The sequence below is a fragment of the Hoplias malabaricus genome, chromosome 1 (assembly GCF_029633855.1).
Source record: "Hoplias malabaricus isolate fHopMal1 chromosome 1, fHopMal1.hap1, whole genome shotgun sequence".
NCBI lineage: Eukaryota > Metazoa > Chordata > Actinopteri > Characiformes > Erythrinidae > Hoplias > Hoplias malabaricus.
Genome location: NC_089800.1, coordinates 49,765,681 through 49,779,256, shown reverse-complemented (window position 1 = coordinate 49,779,256; position 13,576 = coordinate 49,765,681). Strand labels below are relative to the sequence as shown.

General features: G+C 37.9%; 2 protein-coding genes across 3 annotated transcripts; both read right to left on the bottom strand.

Moving 5' to 3' along the window:
• Positions 1 to 232: 232 nt before the first annotated feature.
• stoml3a (stomatin (EPB72)-like 3a) lies at positions 233 to 6,477 on the bottom strand. The gene is made up of 7 exons (XM_066665902.1): positions 6,297 to 6,477; positions 5,233 to 5,336; positions 5,073 to 5,145; positions 4,835 to 4,917; positions 4,426 to 4,629; positions 4,150 to 4,284; positions 233 to 2,802 (listed from the first exon to the last, which is right to left on the bottom strand). The coding sequence occupies exons 1-7, from the start codon at positions 6,385 to 6,387 to the stop codon at positions 2,611 to 2,613; spliced, it is 882 nt and encodes a 293-aa protein (XP_066521999.1). The 5' UTR covers positions 6,388 to 6,477; the 3' UTR covers positions 233 to 2,610.
• A 1,123-nt stretch (positions 6,478 to 7,600) lies between these two features.
• On the bottom strand, positions 7,601 to 13,302 carry slc25a15a (solute carrier family 25 member 15a). Of its 2 annotated transcripts, XM_066678927.1 has the most exons (7): positions 12,960 to 13,302; positions 12,214 to 12,277; positions 11,433 to 11,691; positions 10,779 to 10,919; positions 10,408 to 10,583; positions 9,880 to 10,038; positions 7,601 to 9,754 (listed from the first exon to the last, which is right to left on the bottom strand). In XM_066678927.1, the coding sequence occupies exons 2-7, from the start codon at positions 12,266 to 12,268 to the stop codon at positions 9,633 to 9,635; spliced, it is 912 nt and encodes a 303-aa protein (XP_066535024.1). In that variant the 5' UTR covers positions 12,269 to 12,277; positions 12,960 to 13,302; the 3' UTR covers positions 7,601 to 9,632. The 2 variants fall into 2 exon arrangements, with proteins under 2 accessions (XP_066535024.1, XP_066535032.1); XM_066678935.1 differs by lacking the exon at positions 12,214 to 12,277.
• Positions 13,303 to 13,576: the final 274 nt, after the last annotated feature.

Below are 13,576 nucleotides of genomic sequence, written 5' to 3'. Positions count from 1 at the left end.
TCAAGAGCAACACTGTTCTAACACTCTGAACCATACCAAGGTAATAAAAGTGTTTTGTTTATTACTGTTTTATCAATTTATGACATGAATGCAGCATGCTGCAGCATCTATGGCGGGGGATAAATCAGCACATGAACATGTATCTCCTCTTAATGTATGGAATTGTAAGTAAATAAATACAAGAACCTATTACTTTAAAGCTTAGTTGATTTAATTGATAATGTATATTCACAGGGGTACAGGTATATGTCCAAAGTTTGTGGACACGTGCTTTTTTTTACATTTCTTCTTCAAAAAAAAAAAAACAAAAACAAAAAAATAATTGTGTTAATAGTGAGCTGCAATAACAGCTTCTACTCTTCTGTGAAGCATTTTCACTAGATTTGACCAGGTCTTATACCCCTCTGGTCCACACACAATAGAGAATGTACATGAACAATATAACAAAATAAAGTATGTTCTCTAGAGTATAGTGATAATTACTTAGCATTGATCATTGTCTGGTGAAAGCTGTTTTCCCTGGGCCTGCATAACCACAAAACCTTGCCGCTATATTGTGTGTACTGTATGGCCTACTAGTGTGGCAGCGACACTTAACTTTACACCTCTTTTTAACTGTATAGTCTGGAACTACAGCAAGATCAGTGCTGATTATATAATATGTGTGTTTTATAGTATTGGTGCCTACACTACATTTAAATAGCAGGTCAAAGGCATATGTATATATTCACCTCAGATCAGATCAGCCAGAGGTGAATATATACTGAAATACGGTTTTTGAACTGCAGGTGGCAGCTTTATGGCTTTAGGCAAAGCAGAAGTATTTGCAACACCCACAAATCAAACTGGCTTCCTCACTGCACAGAAACGTCTACATTCTGATGTAAATGGCTGTTTAAACATTACAATCACACACTTCTATTGTGATTGATATTACTGTTGTGAAATGGAGACCATGTTGTTCACAGCAGTCCCATCAAAGACGTTTGCTAGTTCATGGAACAATTAGCCAATCAGCCGTAGCAACACATTTGTAAAATTCTTAAATCGTTTAATGCTTTAACAACTCAACTTTTTTTTTTTTTTACAGGACCAACAAACACTGTGTAATCAAAAAATACATATATTAGCAAAGCTTTCTGCGTTTTATTTACTTCAACTCCCGAGTTTGAATTTTATGGACTGGAAACCAACGTGAGACCAAAAACATGGCATAATTTTTGTTGGACATATTTGTCCTTTGATTCTCTACTCTGTATTAAAGTGAACTCACAGAGCAAAGACCTTGTTATCACAAAGTTTCTTGACACTTGTGAGAAATGGATGGCCAGATTGTGTATCACTTTTCACTGGCAGCAAACCAGTCCAGTGTCAGTGTGTGAAGAAGTAGTCTTCTCTATATGAGAATTCTGTATGATAATTTTTAGAGTCCTACTGCTAGTTCTTTATCTCTGTGACGTTTGGTCATGTCTAAGGCTCATTTAAGGGCCCTATCTTGGGGAGATAGGTCATAAGTTCAGTCCTTAGTTTTGCCTCAGATATTCAAGGCCAGGAGTCCAAGAGTGCACAATGGGCCTCGCTCCCAGTGTTGGGTGGATTGCCCCCCTCCCCCATTACCTTCGGTACACTGCTGTCAAGTTGGCCGTCTGTCAGCTGACATAAATCCGGACAGTAAGCATTCTCCTCTGGGCTTGTTTGTCTAGTGGGATTGTGTTAGCAGGGGTTTGAAAAAAAGTAGTGGTTGGTTTCAATTATGTCTCAATATGATTTGCCCTCACCCTCTCAGATTGGTGGCACAAGGTGTGATTGGAGGAGTCAACAGCTGGAATTGGCCACGACTAAATTGGAAAAGAACATTTTTAAAATTACATTCAGCTAAAATTATGGAAAGTATAAAAATGATAACAATAACTGGATATAAGATCTTGATTACTGCCCTAGAGAAACTCAATTTAAAAACCCCAAAGCCATGACATTTTTCAGAATAATATCTTTATGTTTTTCTAACCAGCTGATGAACATATAATATTATATATGTGTATATGCTATCAGAGAATTATAGAAAAATTAATAGTATCTGATGAAAGAAAACTGTTGTAAAGAAATTAAACAGCTTTTATGGGGACCTGTGCATTTGTGTGTGTGTGTGGCTGTGTGTATTTATAGTTGTATAATTATAAATGTTAGTCCATCTCTACACGTTGTGTAGTGTGTTAGCGTGTGTTCTGCTGGTATTCTCAGTCCAGTAGTGACACTGAGGTGTTTAAAAACTCCAGCGGAGCTGCTGTGTCTGATCCACTCGCACCAGCACAACACACACTAACACACCACCACCACATCAGTATCACTGCAGCACTGAGTATGATCTACCACTACATCACACCTGCTCTGTGGTGGTCTACGGGGGTCTTGATAATTGAAGAACAGGGGAAAAACAGGGGAAAAAAATATGCAGAGTAATAGATAGACAACAATCTGTAATTGTAGAACAACTAATTATTAATTAATGGACAGTGAGTGTTGACTTACAGAGGTGGTTATAATATTATGGCTGTTATCGCTGTAAATACAAATACACAGGTCTGGATCCTAAATTTCTTTAGTCTAAGCCTATTTCCTGTTCATGAAGTTCTGCAGTATATCTATGGGCAAAGGAAATACGATGGTGGAGTTCTTCTCAGCTGCAATGGTATTGAGTGTCTGGAGGTAGCGGAGCTGCAGAGCTGAAGGTGACTCAGCGATCACCATAGAGGCCTCCTTTAAAGCCCGGGAGGCATTCATCTCCCCCTCTGCTGCTATCACCTACACACAGTACAACAACACAGGTTGGCAACGTCACTAAAGACCAATGCTTCAGTAAATCATCACTGTAAAAACATTTACATTTCCAAGATGATAGCTTTACAAAGACTAACAAAACTTTCTCAGATTTTAATGCAAGGTCATTTAAAGAGCTTTTGAAGCATTTCTATTGTTTCAGTGTAAACTGCGGCAATTATCTGAAATATGAAATGAAATAATAATAGATCATCGCTGTTCATTTAAAAACATATTTCTTAACAGAAAGTAGTAGTAACTTAACCTCAAATTGTAATGGAAGTCAGTGTAATTATTCAGAGTAATTTTGGAGCCTTTCTATTGGTCCATTCATCAGAGTGTGAAGGGTAGCTGTTGTGTTTAAACGATCCACAAAAATGGAGATACTTGTTATTAAATGGTTGATGATTTGACCAGCCACAACATTCAAAACATGGCTGAACACAGTTGCCAAGTTAACAAACCCATGCTCTTTGTAAGAATTAATATCATTAGTTTTGTACTGAGTTATGAGGCTAGATTCCTTAAGAGTAAAGAAATAAATTCACCTATTGTTAGCATTGTGCTAAAAAATACCTTTCAAAAAAAGAGGGTTTCTTATATTTTCTATGTTCAGAAAAATTATAATGTAGTTTTCCTTGAAGTTGCACAACTGGATATTAACATTTACACCATTTATTGTATAATGTACTGCTGCTGTTGTTGTAGCTCTTGTAGCTATATGCATATATTTGTGTTTGTTTGCTGGTTTGTTTTTCCCAGAATACAATATTCCTGAGTAAAAAAGGGCAGTGCAAAAAAAATAGAGAAGTAAAGACTTTTTGGACTTGTGAGTATTAGGAGTAAAACATATGATAAAATGCTATTTGATACAACAGGAAAATCATATGTATATATCTGTAGTTTACCGATATCATGATTACACACAGGGTGTAACAGGAACTTGCGCCATGTGGTTTAGCACTAGGATTTGCACAACATGTTACATTATTCATAGTTGCTTAGAACGGCAGTACACCGAATCATAGCAACACTAGTTCATCTAGGTTCCTCTACTTCCAAGTAAACATTGAGTCATGACCCACAAGTTCTCTGTAGCACTGCCCTCACTACTTCTGATGAGGGATCCTCCAACATCACCATATTACATTTTATAAATGCAAATAAATGTCACTGTCCCGATATCACTCATGCTTTCTCTTATTTTCTCCTTAAAATATTTCAGATACTTAACCTTGTCTGATTTTACTTAGCAACTGGACAGTTTGTGGTGAGTGTTATTATATAGTTATGTCGGTTTCATGTGCTACGGTGTCTGGGGGGGGGGCTCACCTTTGCTCGAGCCTCTCGGGAGGCCTCTGCTTCAGCTGCCATGGCCCTTTGGAGCTGCTGAGGGAGTTTCACATCTTTAATCTCCACACGTTCCACCGAAATACCCCAAGGATGTGTGGCCTCATCAAGAGAAACCTGTAAAAGGAATTGATTCCCCATCTCAGGTGAAATGCACTTCATCAGAAATATATATTAACAATAATAACTATTGTTTGCTGCTTCTTGTTGATAAAAGTAATCACTGTTTTTAAATTTGCATTGATATGGTCTCCAAACCTGCATGCTGTGGGAGATTCCCTCTCTGTCTGACAATACTTCTGACAGGTTTTTAGTTCCTAGGACATTCCTCAGGGTGGTCTGAGCCAGCAGGCGGGTGGACATGTCAGCATTTGTCACATTAGCCACAGACAAGATGGGATCGCTCACTCTGAAGTATACAACACCGTCCACACACACAGTCACTGAGTCCTTTGTTAGAATCTGTTTGCAGGGGAGAGATGTGTATGATTTTAAGAGGATTTTTGTTCATCACTGTCCAGAGAAAACCCACATATCTCTTCATTTTTTTAGATCATTTGAGCACACAATCTGCTCTTTACATTGTACTCTAACATTACAGTAGATTGAGCAGCAGAAGGGGACTTACAGATAAAGTGTATATTAACTTTAAGATCCAAGGTTTTACCTCTTGAGGTGGAATGTCAAATGACTTTGTTCTCAAGTCCACTTTTGTGAAAGAATCAGTGCAGGGCAGAACAAAAAACATTCCTACAAAGCAGAACAATGAAAATAATTCACAATGAAACTGCTTGTTCATTTCAGAGCACCTCCATTTCTTATATATTGCTGGAGTACAGGAGCTGGCGTTTGCATTGGGAAGCATAGTTAACATTCAACGTTTTAATTAAAATATACATTTGTACCTGGCCCTTTTGGTTTCCTGTCCATGATGCGCCCCAATCGAAAGATCACAGCTCTCTCATATTCCTTCACAATCTGTATAAGACTGAGTTAGTATTCAGGAAAGAACCATTACTTGAAATGACAGTCATACTTTATAGTTCATCCTTGGTAGTCTCTTACCTTGATGCACATAAATATGGTGATAGGAAGTAATGAAACTGTGAATATTATGGAGAGGAAGATAAAGAACCAGCCACAGAAGCCCAGAGAACGAGGATTGTCATCTGGTGAAGAGTAGAAAACTTGTAAAGCATGAAGGAAAACAGTTTCTAAAAATGTCACACATAAAATCACAGTAGAAGGCTCATCAATGGTGCAGCGGTCTAAGTGTTGACTACTCATTTAATCCGTGGTGATGCCATAGCTGGCCAGGGTCAACACAAGACTAAAACAGCACAAATTGGCCTTGCTCTTTTGGGGCACGTAGAATGGCGCACCCCCTAAACCCATCAGAATGCTGTTTGCCCGTCTGAGAGTCTGTTATATGACAAAACAGGTTTGGGCAGTTGGTGCCATCTTCTGAGCGTCTTGAGCTCTCCAGTAGCATTGTGTTAGTAGCAGTTCTTAAGAGGCGGCAGCTGGCTTTACATTTCTTAGAGAAAATGTTTTTAAGGATGAATTCCACACATGGAATTGGCAATGGCAAAAACAATTGCGTTAATAAGATGTCCAATAAAATGATCAAAATGGAGATTGCACAAAATAAGGAAGCAGTCTTGGCTTAGAATAGAAGTTAATATAATAGAGTTTTTTTTTCTTTAAAAATAATCAATTTCTGAATATTTCAGTTTGTGTCTAAAGATTTTTTCCCTCGATGTGACTAAATATGGCTAAATATGGCTGAGAAAAAGTTTTATCGTTCCAATTTGTCATGTTCTTGGGTTACTGACAGAAAAGCCAGTTTTTCTGTCAATAAAAGTATGAAAATGACATTTAATAAAATATGTAAATAGGACATTATTAAAAGAAATAGAAGTTAATCCCAGAGCTATCTATGCAAAATCTCATCGGTTTACACTTCTGTGTTATAGCAATCATTATAATAAGTTCTGAGATATTTACTTTGATCTAAATAACTGCCAGACATGAATGGAGTAGTACATAATTAATCACGTTTTTGTTGTCACTGGATGTAACTAAGTTCTATAGGAATCCAAAAGGAGTCTTGCTGGTTTCTTACATACCGTGTATAATAGGTCTGGTGCTCTCAGACTGGGATCTGTCCATTTTTTGTCTGTCGATCTTGCTGTTGCTCATGTTATCCACTGTATTCATCTTAACACGTTTGTTGAGCTGTTGGTTGTTTCTCTGGGAAGAGAATACATGAGGGAGATTTTTATATGTGTGCAGTCTCTCAGGGGTGGGGCTACACCTCTTACCTCTCAGTTACAGGTGTGTAAAATTACCCCCATCTAGCACTGAGCTGAGCAGCTCTTCAGAGTATAGGCACTCCTGTTTATATATTAAATATACACTATACATATGTCCAAAAATGTATAGGCTCAATTTGTCAATGAATTCTGCTACTTGAGGTTGTGGATACATAGTTTGTATGAACTATAGAAATGTCTATATGCTAAAAGATTGAATGGGATTCCCTAAAGCAGCCCGGCACGAGGCTAGTCACCATGCTTAATGCTAAATAAGGGACATGGTGATATGTGTTTTGCTACTTTTCTTTTGTAAATGTTAAACTGTGGACCCTCTGTATTCTTTACTGTCGTGCCTTAAATAACTACAGTGATTTTGTTGTTGGACTGGTTCTCCAAGCTTTGCCATGATGGTTCACACTTTCCACTGTTGCTACATAAACATGAATACAGCAACTCCCGGTGTGCCAACAGGAGCCAAGATTAGCACTATTGTTAATGACACTATAGGCTAGCTAGCTGCTGCTGTTTCACTTTGAAGTCGCCATTTTCATTGTTTCCAAATTACCAACATAATTATATTGTCAGTAAAGTCTGTGTTGTCTATTGATTTTTAAATATAGGCTCATTCATGTTTGCATGAAGCTAAGCATTTGCTAAATTACACATCCATTTAAATTGGTTGATCTTGATTTATAGGTCTGGGCAGAATAGCTAAAAGGCTAATATTCACTGAATAATGTGGGGGAAATGTGTGATAGAATTAATGTTTCAAGCTTGCCTATGGCTAAGTAGAGCTATTATAGACTTTTATAAAATCAACACTAACGTACACTGAAGTCCCACAGAAGACTAGCAGAATTCAGCATTTTAGCAGAGGTGGTTGTCAAGATACATTGCATCATATGTAGCGTTTTAATTTCTCAAAGTGAAACAAAAGTGACCGTATGAGCTTTTGTATGACCTTATGATATCAGTAACCACTGTAGGAAAGCAATAGCAAAATGACCATTCAATAAATTGCATCAGTATTCAGATATGAAGGATGTAAATCAAATATCCAATTTCATTATTTTATTTCAGTGCACTGGTTTTTATAAGATCACAATTTTTAAGTTCACATCCAATGAGAAAAGGACAACATTGCACTTTCAGGTTTAAAACCCTTCATGGAACGGGCAACACACAAAAGCCTGTAGAAAGTCTCAGGAACACCTCCTGCCAAGTGCTGAATGCAGGGGAGGTCACACACAGGTCTGATATATGAGGACAGTGGATTACTACATAGCACAAACCCACCATCCTTATACAAAAATAATCACACAAATACTATCTCTAAAGTAAGGCATGCTTGAAGTCAATTTGCATAGCCTCACTTTCTAAACCTCCCATGAGGTAGAAGCCGCATTTTATTTTTACTTAAGCTAAGTGTGAACGCTACGCATTTGTCAACTACCATGTAATTTATTCTCTCAGCAAAATTATTAATTTATTTCCAATACTGGGGACCAAACTTGTCCCAACACATGTAGCTTTGGTAAAACCTGAAACTCTGATGAATAGGGGTCCAATGAGAGACTGCTTTTTAAATCTACAACACTAGTGCATTGTTCATTATGTTTTGCATAATTTAACAGATTTCCTGAGGTACCAGTCCGTAGGCTTTATATCTGATGTCCACACTGACATAACATTGGATCTTCTCACCATTGAGACACATCCTGATGAAGATGGAAACATTATGGAAATTGTTCTTTAGAATACTCCTAGTCTCCCATCCAAAGTGTCTAAAGAATAAATAATTCCAGGGTTTATAGTTTGACCAAACAAATCCCATTGCAGCAAACCTGATCACTTTGAAGGAGTTTAGAAATTCAAAAAGAAAAACTTTCTGCTTATGGTTAGGTCCTAGATGGAAATTGACATGAGTCAAGTTTCATGGCATCATCAATAGAACAGATGCAAAGCTTTTTAGCAGTTTCCTGCCTCTTCAAACACGTGTTTATTAATGTGTAGTGCTTTCTGAATCAGTATTATTTAGTTACATCAAGTAGTCTAGTTTAACTGGTTCAAAAATTCCTGGTACAAAATCTTTTCTAAAACTGTTCACAACAGGAGTTCACATCAGGGAGTCATAATATAAGAATCTTAGCAGAACCTTTAAATAACCTTAAAACAAACATTGTAATCTGAGTACTGGCTGATGAACATTTCAGTTTGAACATACACATTTAGCTTCAAGACTTACAGTAAAATATTCGGTTGACTGTGCACACCCATGAAAATAAACGTGAAATTCTTAAACCCTTATATCTCCAAAAAGCACCTCCTATAGCGCAAGGAAAAATAACTTAATCCTACAGTGTAAGTCACTGCAACAATATTTGACTATAATTTTAAACTTTTTTATATTGGTCCACATGTGGTGACTTTTGGACACTGTGTAAATGGCATCTGGAATCTTCAAAGGATGGTAGAAACTAAATTTTTTAAAAAAAGATAAAAGGATTTACATGTTATACATCTTCACAGTAAATCATTCATTCATTCATTATCTGTAAGCCTTATCCAGTTCAGGGACACAGTGGGTCCAGAGCCTACCTGGAATCATTGGGCACAAGGCGGGAATACACCCTGGAAGGGGCGCCAGTCCTTCAGAGGGCAATACACACACTCACACATTCACTTACACACTCACACCTACGGACACTTTTGAATCGTCAATCCACCTACCAGCGTGTGTTTTGGACTGTGGGAGGAAACACAGTAAATCAATTCAGTTTAAAACTGTTAAATTCTGTCAAATAAATAAGGCATAGTGTTCTACTTTACAGAACATCAGTGATTTACAGACATCAGAATATCACATCCAGTACGATTTAAAGACAGGCAGATATGACCGTTTGGACACAATAAAGGCATACTGACAGAATTTTCAAACGTAATATCTAACAGTTGTGTCACATATATGAATACTGTTCAAATCCATACTGTCTTGTTTAACACTACACCAGCTTTCAAGTTACATGGAAGCAGCTTTGAAAATGATATGAACTATAAAAATAAAGAATTATAAATATTCCCAGACTTTACAGTACATAACTGTATATGAGGGCGAAGAATGGCTGAAACAAGCCTTTGAAATGAATATTACACATCAAACTGTTTCATCATCATCTTGCGGCTGAGTTCATAGGCCAGGAACAGTGCACCATTGGCAGGGAACGTCCGGATCAAAGTTGGGGTTAAACCGGAGTACAGAGGCCGCACACCTGGAAAGAGGAAAAGAAGATTTCGTTTGCAGCCCAATTACATGTGTTACTGCTCAACTACAGACCTGAGATAAGGATCTGCACTTGAGTAGTTGCTTTAAAATTACAGATAAACTGACACTTGCCTTCATTGCGCACAATGCCCATGAAAGTCTTCAGGAAGCCCTCTTGTCTCCCAGCCAAGGACAGCACTTGAATACGAGACTTGACACAGTCTATTGGATAAACTACTATCCAGAGACATGCCCCTCCGAACCCACCGCTGAACATCAAGGGAACCACCCCTGAAAACACACATCAGTTAGCAGCCACCCAGTACGAAGTGGATTCATTTAAACATGCTGCAGTCTATCAATGTTTACATCTGAACCAGGCTTCTACTTCTGAACTAGGACATCACTTGAACACTTCGTTGGGCATTTTTATGATGTTATATATTCAGGAATTTAACATAAATATTATTTGTTGTTTATTAATGTTGTTTTTGGACAAATCTGCCAGGTGTGAATGGTATGGTTTGAAACGTTATTCGAGTATACAGAAAACATATAATCATTTATAATATACATTTCACATTTCGAAGAGTTCCTAAATCATGTAAAGTACTTAAAAGTTACAAAGAGTCACCAGTAAACATGCTATAATCAGTTTACCTATGTCCTCCTTGTCCCTCCCCATAGTGTGGGCAAAAAGTGAACGACTCAGTTCATAGCCTCCAAAAAAGCAAAAGTAGCCTGGAATCTCTCGTACTATTGTAGTGGTCAGGCCTTGATAGAAGCCCAGGGGACCGTCTGTCCTTAAGACGTTCCTGACCACAGACCACACTGTGCTGAGAAATAAAGAAACTGCATGTGAGAAAAAGGATTTCATTTGAAGATAGGACTGTGTCCATATTATGGTGCAGGAGGGTTATCTGAATGAATATAACTGAGACTGACTGCACCACATGAGTACAGTTCATCTGTGACAATGTGCAGAAATTCATACACAATTCAAAACGATAGTAGCTTTTTTTCAAGACTACCTTTTTTGTCCACTAGCAATTTTTCCCGAAGCCTCCATTTCGTGCATGGCTTGCAGACGACACTTCACCAGTTCAGTGGGACACAGTGCCAAAGAGGAAAAGATGGAAGCCACAGAGCCCGAGCAAGCCTTCTGAACATCACTGAAACACAACAAAGCTTCCGTTAACCCCCAACATTCATTATCTCTCACATTAAGCAAATGAATCAGCTGTTACAGCAGTTAGCTTAAGCCTCCAAAGTTGTGTTCCACATTCTGCAACAACTTTTAATAGCTACTAATAAAACTTTATTGTGTTCACATAACTATAACGGCTGCACAGAAGATGCTGATTACTGAACCAAATATTTCATCATTAAGCCGCCTAAAATATACATTAAAATGCCTTTTCTAACATTCTTAATAAGACTCCTTGAAACAAGCCCTGGTATTTGGACAAAACTATGAACCCTAACCTATTTAGAAAATTATGATTCAAGAAAATACTATGATTATTATTACCTTATAGAAGTAGAGTGAAATAACTTAATAATAACAGAATAATACTGTAATGGGTTCACAATGTAGCACTGCATTACAATTTATATGTAAAAAAATGAATAAATCTTCAGAATTCCAAGAGCAAACTGGATGCCTGCAAAGAAGTTTCTCTAACCTGAGTTCGGCTCCTCTGTTCATCCCAAGAGCGAAGCGCACCACGTCTTGACAGAAGCCGTAGCTCATGAAGAGCACAGCGTTTTCAGCGATGTTGGCCATGAGAGCTGGAGTGGTGCCCTGATACAGACCACGCAGGCCCACCTGCCTCGAGATGGACATAAAGCAGTGGACGAAGCCTCTGTACATGTTGGGGAAAGTCTGCATCTTTACCTTGGCAGTGTCGAAAGGTTGGCCACACAGCACACATGCTATGCCACCTTAAAGATGAAGGAGGACGTGTTAAGTACTGCTCATGTTAGTGGAAGGTGTAGTAGCTAAATGTTCAGGGATTTATTTACAGAAACAAGGGGTGAGCGTTTGCACAAAACATAGGAACCAATGTATATTAATATATAACAACATTCAATACACTATCCTACTGTTTACAACTCAAAACCTGGGTTATAAACTACACAATGCTTTGTGAGACATCTATGCATCCTGTTAGGATAAACAATTCAGAACAAATGTGTGCACTGAAAATCTGCTAACATGTGTGATGTGTTCATTTAACCCCACAACAGAGGTGACAGAAGGAAAAGGTAGAAGGTAAATGTAATTACAACTACCTGCCTTCTATTATAGTCTAAAAACCAGCCTTAGAGAAGTCAAAAGGCAATTCCTGGTGATACTAGTGATGGAATTAATTAACACCATTTTAGAAGTGTATGATATTATGATTAAAAACACCAAAAAGGTTAGAGTAGAGAGGATTTTAGTTAAAGAAAGGTGAAATGTACCACAGGCTCCAGCTGACAAGTCTATGATGGCTTGAATGACAGGACTCGGTGCCATTTTTTTCACCTGTCAGAACACAGAACACGTCCATTAAGATTTATCATAAAGGAAAAATAAATAAATAAATAAATATATAGATATATATTCTGTATGTTTTTAAACATCTGCTTAAAGTTTTACAGTTAAATCTGTTGCTTCAGCACTTTTTGATAAATACCTAATCATTTTTTTGTGATTTTAAAAAAGCCATTTAGAAGTGGTTTTATGTGAAATGGTTCAATCCAGAGTTCAGCTGAACCTCAGAGCCTCGACTCTAGCTTTTCTACTCTAGCCGTTTTGATATAAAACCACCGAGAGAAAAAACATTTAAAGAAACTGGCAGTTATCAGATTAAACACTATAACCCTGTGAATTTCACACTAAATGCTGAGGAATATGTACATGATTTACACACTACTAGAAATGAACGTCTTATTTGTATCAACACCGCTGTACAATAATCTGTAAAATTCAAACATCAATCCAGAGACTTGACTGAAATTTCAACGACCTAATTAGCTACAATATACGTTTGAAAGTCTATGAAAACACCATTTAAGCCGTTAACTGTAGCCCGTTCTAGGCATGAATGAGTCCATATTAAACTAGCCCCCGTCAGGCTTAAAAATGTGAAGTGGCAACTTAAGCACTAGCGAGTCTTTCCTCGTCGCCGGTAATAAAAGTTGTTGATGTGTAACTCCACACTCACAGTAGTTCCTTGGTTTCAAATGTGACTGCGGCGGTTATCTGCTCCCTCCAGACGTCAGCACTAAAATGAACGGCATTGAAGGCGAATTTGAAGATATATACAAGAATCGAGAAAACGTCCTTGGACCTCAGAGGGGTAAAGACGTTAGGAGCTCTGCGCAGTTTTTCCGGTCACACGGCGAACGTGTCTTAACGCAGCAGAGAAGGTGTATGTTTCTCAGGGTGTGTCACCCTCGTGTGGCGATTTGCTCACAGTGGGGAAACTAAGAATACGTCAAAGTCAAGTAATGAACACATATTTTGGCTGACACATCGTCGTGGAAGCTCTTCGGTTACTACTCAGACGCTAGTGCTCATTATGGGCTTCCCACACTTGAGCCGGATTTACCTCATATTTCTCCTCAGAACCAACTGTACCCTGCATGTAATTCTTAACCCGACCACAAGGTGTCGCCAAATGCCTATTAGAAACTCCCCAGAATCAAATGAGCAGTTCAACTAATGGTATCGCGATATCGTGATATATTTATTTTTCTATATCGTTTACTTTGTTTAATTATAAGGTATGTTTTGAATACTGGAAAAAAGTAACATTAAATATTTTATATAAACAGACAA